The sequence below is a fragment of the Cajanus cajan genome, chromosome 8 (assembly GCF_000230855.2).
Source record: "Cajanus cajan strain Asha chromosome 8, NIPB_CcT2T_4, whole genome shotgun sequence".
In the NCBI taxonomy this organism is placed as follows: Eukaryota; Viridiplantae; Streptophyta; class Magnoliopsida; order Fabales; family Fabaceae; genus Cajanus; species Cajanus cajan.
Window position 1 is genome coordinate 13079619 of NC_138524.1, and position 10210 is coordinate 13089828.

The 10210-nt window shown below is 31.8% G+C and overlaps 1 protein-coding gene across 1 annotated transcript; it reads left to right on the forward strand.

Moving 5' to 3' along the window:
- The first annotated feature begins 6660 nt into the window (after positions 1-6660).
- Positions 6661-9655, forward strand: LOC109790703 (GPI-anchored protein LLG1). Its single transcript, XM_020349900.3, has 3 exons — positions 6661-6852; positions 6961-7017; positions 9134-9655. Exons 1-3 carry the CDS (start codon positions 6768-6770, stop codon positions 9391-9393), a joined length of 402 nt encoding a protein of 133 aa, XP_020205489.1. The 5' UTR covers positions 6661-6767; the 3' UTR covers positions 9394-9655.
- The last annotated feature ends 555 nt before the right edge of the window (positions 9656-10210 follow it).

Consider the following 10210-nt stretch of genomic DNA (forward strand, 5'->3'; position numbering starts at 1 on the left):
CCCAAGAAGTGGTAATTTGCTGGTCTCTTCCTCTAGGTTCCCTCTGGTCCAAGGTGGAGATGTGTGTGTGGCTGCCAAGGGCCCTTATTTATAGACTTTCAGGAAGGACCGGAACGGCCCGTTCTGAATCCGGAACGGCCTGTTTTGGGGTTGCAATTTTACTCACAACGGCCATTTTCGGAACGGCCCGTTCCAGTTTGGGAACGGCCCGTTCTGGACTAAATTTTTTAGGTATTTTGGTAGTTCGCGACAACCATTCTGGCCTAAAAATTATAGGTCTTTTTTGAAAATTGGAACGACCCGTTCCAGTTTGGGAACGACCCGTTCTGGGCTAGAAATTTTGGGGCTTTTCGGATGGTTTGACTGACTCGTTCCAGTTTGGGAGCAGTCCGTTCCAGGCTAGAAATTTTAAGGCTTTTTGGAAGTTTGGAACGACTCGTTCCAGTTTGGGAACGGCCCGTTTCGGGCTAAAATTTTTAGGTCTTTTTGGAAGGTTGGAACGGCCCGTTCCGGTTTTGGAACGGCCTGTTCTGGGCTATTAAAATCATATAAAAATTACTAAATTACCCTCCACAAAAAGTATGAAAATTGAGGCACTACATTTGGCTTCTATATTTTTGTCTTTTTTATTCTTTTTTGTATATACCTTTTTTGCTATTTTTTAAGAACAAAATTAATATTTCCCGGACGAAATTGGGTTACTACATATATGCTAAAACAGATGTAATGAAAATGACGTCATTGATAAATTTACATCTCATGAAAACCATAATAATAAAAATGTAAATTTTAGACTCTCACTAACCTAATACATCAAAAAACTTAACCACACCTATATGAGTTACATGATTTTGAAAAACTCCAATAACTAAACATTTAGTCAATTAATCTGCTAACATATTTTCTATAACAATATGCTCAATTCGAGTATGAAAATCCAAAACTTTATCTCTAATAAACAAAAATTTTATATCAAAATGCTTTGAAGGAGTAGAACTTCTGTTGTTTTGAAAGAAATGCATAGCAATAATCAAATTTTTAAGCCACACAATTTGACAAGTAACCTCATAACAAGAGACATACTCTGTCTCCATGGTAGAAGTAGTTGTAAGAGTGTGTTTTGTAACATTCCAAATTTTATACAATGGTTAATTATTATTTTTATTTATGAAAATTATTTTCCTATAGTTATTAATTAATAAAAAGGGTTCTTTTTATATAGAATATTTTAGAGATTTTAATAAATGATTATTATGTATTTTACATATTTATGGGGATTTATTAAAGGGATTTTATAATTAAAAATAATAAAATAATATTTTGGGCTCAGAACGGGCCGTTCCAAATTTCTAAAAAGACTTATGTTTTTTTGGCCCGGAACGGGTCGTTCCAAATTAGTAAAGAGGCCTATTTTTGAAGGTCTAGAACAGCCGTTCCAAATTTTCAAAGAGAGCTATATTTGTTAGCCTAGAACGGGTCGTTCCCAAAGTGGTACGGGCCATTCTAAGCTTAAAAAAATGCCTAAAGATCTTAGTTGGAAGTAATTATTCTTTTCCTAGCCTCTTCAGGCTTTATAGATGAATAACATTTCTGGTTTGAGTACGTATGTAGCTTTCACAGAGAGGATTAGGAATTTCTACACTCACTAAGGTTTACAACCTTAGTCTTACGGAGATTTGTGTTTGAGTGTTTGGGTTACTCTCATGGAGAGGATACATAGGTTTACAACACTCACTAAGGTTTTCGTTCATAACTGACATTTCGAACACCTTAGTCTACAGAGATAAAATACAATATTAAATTGTACATGTGACTATGAACTCTCATCTCTGATCTCTCTATTTCGTGGGCTTGATATCACTCTTTATCTATCTTCTCTAAAATCCAACCTTTCAAGGTTTGAGGTAGTGATATATACATAGTCTTGTAGAATCTGCCCGTTGCTTGAAATTGAATATGTCTGTTGAGGCGGAGCTTCCCATTGCAAGTGTTTGTTGTAGCAGATATAATCTTTCATGACTAGTTTAATCTTTCATTTAATGCTTAGAATCTTGGATTAAATGTTGCTTCATGTTCATGGACATTGCGTGTATTCTTCTTGCCTTGTTAGCAACTGTGTCTGAATTTAGCAGAGACCTAGGAACTTTTTTTGTCCTTTTCTGGTCACATAGCTTGTAAAGTGTTGTCTTTTTCTAAAAAAGTAATGTACTTTTTCTGACACATGCATGCTTTTACTTTTGCGTGCATTTCTTCTTCTTCTTTTCTTCTTTTAATCACGCTATTACGTTGAGAGTACTTATGTGGTCGTAGACGATGCTTGAGTCCTTTGAGACTTGATTCTTTAAGTGTTGGCATGGTAGTCTTCGTCTGCGTCTATTAATCTGATGCATCTCAAGTCTTGTTCTTCATCTAAGTATTTGACGTTGACGCTTTGGCATCTTCTATGGTTTGGTTAACATTACAGACAAACTTGTTTTCATCCAGAGTATCTTTCAGTCTGTGTTGTTCTTAGTCTGATGCATGGTTGACTTTCCTCTGACCTTAGACACAACTTCGTCTGATTTGCATTTTAGAGCAGTTGCATTTGACATTTTTGTGTTTGCGCTGTAGATTGTTCTTGACACAACTTTGTCTTGATATTTAGATTTTATGATCATCTGGCGCATATTCGTATTCCATCTATTCATTTGTGTTGACGCTCAGTTTCCTTTATCATTTACTTCATTTGTTATCTGTCTTGACTTGTCTGATCCTTATGACGTGCCTTGCCTCAATTATTCTTCATCTGAGTTGATCACTGGACTTTATCTGAAGGTTACATGAATTTTGTCTGATGTTCAACCTTCTTTCGTCTTGTTCTTGATTTAGTCTTGTTTTGGTGCTTGTTATGGCTTTTGATCAGATTTAGCCTTGCTTTGGCTTTTCGTTTGATGCTTCAATTGCTCGACTTGTAGTGGCCTCATCTAGTGTTTGTTGAATGTACTTCCGCTTGTAATTGGACTTGATCTTGATGCTTGAGTAGCCATCATCTGATTCTCCTGTTTAGTTTGTTCAGGCTTCGTAGATCTTGCATTTAATGCATTTGATCTTGCATTAAATGTTTGCTTGTTGAATCTGCGTTTCACAAAGTCTCTTGTACCATTTGTGTACTTTTATGTCTGACATCAATCATGACCTAGACATCTCTGTACTTTCCTAGCATTGCAGGTGCAGAGTCATTGTCTTTTGTTGACTGGTAGGTGTACTTGGTCTGACACATGCAGCTTTGACTTGTGAATTCGCGCTCTTCAATTTTTTTCTTTTCTCTCTTCTTCTATTTTGATGATTTCATGTGTTCTTCTGAGAGTGTGGATGCTAGGTAGTTTTTTTCATTATGACTTCAAACTCTTTTCCATGCTTTTCGTTTGCATCTGAAACTTGAGTCTTCGTCTCTGAACCATTTCTTCGTCTCCTCCTTATCCAACGTCTGATATTTGATCTTTGACCTTTGAGCTTCATTTTGATGTTTGTTCAGTACTTGATCATTCTTTTTGGTCTTGATTCAGCCTTTCGTCTAATGTAGTCTAGTATAGTTTGAGCGTTCATTTCGCCCTTGATCAGACTTGGTCTTGTATCATCTGAGGCTTGATCATTTTCCCTCTTGTGTTGGGCTTGGCTTTATTTAATCTCTTCAATTGATATCCTATAGCTTTTACCCTTTGTCTTGGTTTTGATGTAGAAGGTGGTACATACATATTCTCTATTCTTCAACTTTCCTGTATTTATGACTTTATCTGAAATACTAACACACTTGTTAGAGATAACAATATGTATTATATTTGTCTCATTCAAAACCTTACTGAGAGTTTCTTCATCTAACTTAACAAAGGTGTGTGGTTCCTTGCAGATAGTCGGTGGGCGAACTCCACAAGTGACTTGGTAATGCATGTCAAGGTCGTGGTAAGCCTGTACCCAATTGTGCTATACCTGACGGTGGAACCAGACTTCTAAGAGTGTAAGTGACATCATCTGAGTAAACCCGAGTGAGGATTTATATCCTGTTTAGTTGTGACTGAGCGGGCGCATTAGGCATGAAAATGGTTGGGGTGATTTCGGTAAGATTGGGATGTCACTTATATTACTCTATTGTTAAGGAGATCTCCTAGGTGTATGCGTGACGACACATTAGATAATTGATATGCATTGATATCTGTCATGAGATGCATTTATTGCATGATTATTGTTAGTATGATGAAGTGTGTGGTGTTTGGCTTCATGATTGGTGGATTGCATTTTATGCATGAGTAGTATTGAATAGAGTGTATGGTGTGGCTCTATGCATTGTTTATTGAACTCTAGCTTATCCTTCTGTTTCTATGTTGATGGACTGCGATGATCATACTGGGTATGGGAACATGTCAGGGCTAGGTTGGAGTTGAGGTGACCGTTGCGTGATGAGGAGTTTTGTCCTAGTGCCAGAGTTGCCCCCCTCAAGTAACTGTTGTTTGTGCTTGACCGACACTAGGAGATTATTATTTTTGGGATGACTGTATATATATGTATATATTTATATTTTGTACATATAAACTTAGTTATTATTATTATTATTATTATGTTATATATATCTGTATGTATGAGTTATCCAGTTTTAATATTTCTCCTAGTTAACTATTAGTAGTGCGATTCCACTAAGCGTAAAAACTATGGTAGGTCGTTATACGGATATTTTTTTATAAAAAAATCGCAGAAAAATAACACTTTTCTAGTAGTGTCATTGATATAAAACAATTGGTCAAAGTTTAGAAATAATTTTTTTGATAAGAAGGTTGAAAGTGGCAGTTTTTTTTATGGAGTTTCTATGTGCCAATTTCACACCACTTGAAAATTTTCAATTAACAACACCGATATCGATTTGCTATTTTATGAACGAATGAATTTGAAGTTGATAAATTGTTGCAATCAAATTTTTTTTCCAAGCAAATTTGGAGTCTTTTATTCAGACATGAATAATGAAATATTTTCTTTTATTCAGGACATGAATTATAAAATATTTTTTGATAAATTATATAAGAATGACTTATTTAGCAAAATTAGACATATTTATAACAAGATTAAAACAAAATATGAATAAGCTAATCAAACGAGTTAACTATTTAATAAATGATATAAATTGGTCATAAAATAATTGATACTAACTTGATTACTTGTTAATATTAGTGACCAAATGTATTCGGTCAGTATTTTCTGTATATAAAAAATAAAAAGAAAATATTTCACCTAAGAATGATAGTCCGTCACTAACCATGCCTAATCTTTCAAATAAGAATGTGCTTCACTTTTCTTTTATTTTTTAAATAGTCTTATAAATAAAAATATTTTTGTAAAAAAATTAATGCATATATGATTCAAAGTTTCAAACAAGACTTTTAACTTGATTCTAATTATAAAGAGAAACACGAGGGAGTAATTATTATGTAATCTAGATAGATATTCCATCCAAAATTAAAGAAAAGAAATTAAAAAAAAAATGTTGTACCCAAATTGTAGTCTTACACAAATTTTGCAAAAAGACATAAAATAGTTACAATTATCTACGTCCTCACGCAGCCACACGTTTTGAATTATGCCAAATAGTCAGATCCCGAATCGATAGTCATCACCATGATTTACCATTCTAATGTTTCTTCTTGTTGTTTTTATTAATTAGTCCACAATTGTTTATTTATTGTTCTGGACCAGTCATCATCGAATTAAATCTTCTTGCAACTTTGATTAAACACCCAAATTAGAAATTGGAATTTGAAGCTCACTACCACGGACATATGTCTCCTACAGAATGTAAAATATGTGGTTCATAATACTAACTAACTGATGCAAGAAGATAACTACATAGCAAGATTTAAGTAAAAGAAGCCAAAGTATTATATTTTTAACACGGCTCCTCATGCAATAGCCATTTGGGCTTGAAGTATGGATAATGCACAGGTCCAACTACCATGTGCCAAAAATTCAACTTTACATCTGAAGAATGGGGATGATTTCGTCAAAGACTTTGATATCATCTCATGAACTAACTATCCCAAAAGCTTAAGCTATTAGGTAAAGACAGATGGCTGGTTTTATATTATATTTCTAATAAATTCTTTGATAATTTGACAAAGAAACAGAATTCCACTAAAAAATAAGAAGCCTGTGTGCAATTAAATACCATTATTACATTCATTCATTTGCAACGATATGCATTGTGAAATGGATGAACGTGTAACATTTTCTACATGCCCACACTTAAAAAGTACAAGGAAAAATAGTTTTGTAGTATTTTTCTTTACTCATCAACCAATTACAAAAGCCACAAGTAATATAAAAAACTAAAACGAAAATTGACATAAGTATTGAATAATTACTTATACCTAATTTTTAAATGAGTTGTTATTATTGTAATGTGTTTTAAGAGTTGGATCCTATGCCAATAAGTTAAAATATTGATAACTTGTCCCCTCTTTCCAATTATAGGAAAAAAAAATTGGGCACATTAGATAACTATCTAAAGGGAAAAACATAACTATCTAAAGGGTAAAACTACCAAAATTACCAAAGGCAAGGGAACTTACGGAGAGCCATTGGAACTTTGGCAGCCAGACAAGACGGTTGATTTGCACCACAATTCCTGCCATGTCTCTCTCTCTTCTTCATCTCTCCAAAACCAGAAAACAAAAGAAAGGGAGCACACACCTCAAAGGAAAAAAGAAAAATTTGAAAAAAAAAGAAAAGTGAGAGTGAAAGAGAAAATGGGTACTTCAAATGCCATATTCTCTTCCATTCTCTATTGCTTCCTCCTAGCAACATTTTCCTCTGCTGGCCCATTCATTTCTGGTACATGCAATGCAACCCTTTTATGTGTCACATTTAATGATGGGTTTATAGATATTCATATTTGCTAAGATTAGTTTGCTTAATGTGGTTGAATTTATGTTAACACAGATGCCGTATTAGATTCTGGGGCATCCACTGGACGTGCCCTCCTACAGGTTAAGAAAGGTAACATTTTTCTCTCTTGTTAATTCTTGCTTTGGCTTATATTTAATGGATTTCCATTCAATTCAAATGTGGAAATCAAAATGTAACCAAGTGCCTGAAATCAATTCCATTGAACTTGGTTTTATTGCTCTTGCCAAATGAAAACAAATTTGTGCATTATAATTCTCAATCAGGCATATGGAGATTATATCTCTAAAGGATGTCCAAATTAATTAGGTTATTCTAAAACAAATTAATGGCTTAAAAGAGGAAGCTAAATACTTTACTTTGTCCCGTTGACACCCAAATCATTCCCCTTTTTCCCTTTAATTATTTGGTTTTTGACATGTAAATGGATGGATTTAATAATTTTTTTAAGATAAATTATAATTCATTAACTCATTTAAATTTATTAAAAATTTACGTATAAATTCAACACATTTAAAGAAAAATATTTTATCCAATGTTTTATGGATAAATATTCAATCCATAAATGTAATGTTTTAAATTAAATAGTTTTTATTTTTAATACAAGTCTTTTTTATATCAAAATAATCTTTTAAAATATCAATTTAATAAGTATCTTATATTATAATCCAATCGATATTGTAAAAATAATAGAGAAATCATTAATCATCCATAAAATTAAATGGATGAATTGAATTATACTTATTATTTATTTTTATTATAATAAATAAATTGAATGAATTTACATTCTCATAAATGATGAACAAATAAATTGATTTATCATCCATAACTTTTTATACATTTCTTTATTAGTGGGGTCACATACAAGTAGAATATTAACGGATGAATATTTGCAAAAAAAAAAAAAAAAAAGGAAATTCTTTCATGTTATTTCTCATCATTTTCATATTTATTTATATATAATATAACTATTGCCCTTAAATGACCCATGGCTAGAAGACAATGGGTTATGCAAAGGTTGATGATGATAGGTAAGAAAACCAAGGAGATTAGTTCATAGGACACGATTAGTTCAAAGGACACCAGATCCTTTGAATTATTTATTCTTTTTTTCTCATCCTTGAATCATTAGGTTTTTTAAGTTTAACTTACCCTCTTCCTATCTCCAAATTTTTCAATAATTCTTCTTCCCTTTGGCCTTCTTAAAAAATTTATCTTCTAAAGAAACCTTACCCAAAAGTAGGTTTATCAAAATCAAACCATATCTATAGTAAAAAAAGTTTCATTAAGAATATTTTGCGCAAACTTATTCTTAAGTATCTGGGGTTTTATTTTTAAATGTCCCATATTTTCAAACATTCAAGTACCACTTAATACTTTTTAATTTATCTTTTCTTGTCAATCATATCATTTATTTTTTTTTATCTTTTTATTTCTATCAAGGTGTCTAAAAATCTTTTCCAAGCATTTATAGAATAAGAAAATATAAAAATATTTTTTATTAATTAAAATATTATGCACCTTAATTTTTAGAAAAATCAAATGAAAGAATTTTTATAAAAATTGAATTGCATGAATTAATTTTAACTTATTAAAAAAATTGACTCAGTTTATCTATTTTTTTTCCTTATAAGTATTTATCAATAAATTTCTCAAAACATTACTTAACTACCCTCGAGAATAGCACGAATAAAACTTTCTTGTAAAATTTAGTAATATGATTAATGATATAATGACTCTCTTATTGAGAAGTACAAAATTTAGTAATATAATGCAGGCAAATGTAAGTATTTTTCCTTTTGGGAAAAAGCAAGTTTTTCAGAGTAGATAAACTTGAGGGTGGTTACCATTTATTTTTTCATAGATCTCTAAGAAAGTAGAAAGTTTTAGTGGATGCATGACTCATCTATATGTCATACTAATGCTACGCCACTGATGAGAATGTCTTTATCATAATACATATAGGTACTTTTTACTCTTTTCCAATGCTTGAATGAAATTATGGAAAAGTGTTCCACTTTACTAGAGTATTTAGTTTTTACTTTTTTATCTTCATTTTAAGTTGATATCTCTGTTACTTGCATATTTTATTTTTTATAAAATTTAAAAATTATAATGAAAATAATGAGTGACTTTTATAACTCATTAACCAAAGTATCTTCTCATGTGATTTTGAATTGAGGTGATATAAGTGAAATGTTGTGTGCAGCTTGTAAAGTTGACTTTGAGAACAAGAACTACACAATTCTAACAAGTCAATGCAAGGGACCCGCGTATCCACCCGATGTGTGTTGTAATGCTTTCAAGCAATTTGCATGCCCTTTCACTGATGAGATTAATGATGTCACAACCGATTGCAGTTATGTGATGTTTAGCTATATAAACGTCTATGGCAAATACCCCCCTGGCCTCTTTTCAAATGAGTGCAAAGAAGGTGTCCAAGGTCTTGATTGCACCCACATCAAATAAAGCGATGAGCATGCTCCTTCAAACTCCATCCATGTGATCACTCCTCTTCACTTTCTCTCACTTGTTGCTTTCCTTGGCTTCTTCTTCCATTTTTTTTGAAGGCTCCAAATGTCAAAGTTGAAGATCCCCTTGTATTAGTTCAATCGATTTTCTTGTTCAGGTTTTCCAAACATTTTGGGTGAGAACACACCCTTCATGTCATGCTAGAGTTTGTATATTTCAATCAAGGAAAAATATTACTACTACAGTTTTATGATTCTAATATTTTCCTTTTTTATTCTTGGACAATTTCTAGTGTGGATCACATTTTCATAAAATATAATATAAATATTTTATTAATAATTTTAATATTTTTATTTTAATTAATAAAGGTTGATTAATATTTATTTAATTATTTGATATGTTTTGAAATATAATATAAGAAGTTTTATTAAAGGTTTTATTTAATTAAATTAAGAGGGAAGAAAATTAGTAAATAATCTTATGTGTTTTAACCGGAGGGTTAAAGAGAAGTTAAGATTTTTAAAAGAACAATTTTCCAATCAAATATTTTTTACGTTTTTATTTTACATACGTGTTTCAGAGTTCAAAGAATAGAAACAAGAAAGAAATCATCCTAGAGTCATTTATCCATTTTCTTTTGATTACCAAGGTAGGGGGAGGGAGAAACGTCACACTCTGGGTGGTGGATTTTATGTTAGATAGTAGGATTGACCTCCGATTATATCTCTATTGCCTATGTATGAACGTTTTTTTACCAAATGTGTCTTTATCTTCTTTGTTTTTCTTTGTATGTTATAATAAATGTTAATTGTAT

Excerpts from the sequence above, each read along its gene's own strand:
- LOC109790703 (XM_020349900.3), top strand. The coding sequence starts at position 6,768 with ATGGGTACTTCAAATGCCATATTCTCTTCCATTCTCTATTGCTTCCTC. Across the intron at positions 6,853-6,960 it reads TGCTGGCCCATTCATTTCTG|ATGCCGTATTAGATTCTGGG; the intron begins GTACATGCAATG and ends ATGTTAACACAG. Across the intron at positions 7,018-9,133 it reads CCTCCTACAGGTTAAGAAAG|CTTGTAAAGTTGACTTTGAG; the intron begins GTAACATTTTTC and ends TGTTGTGTGCAG.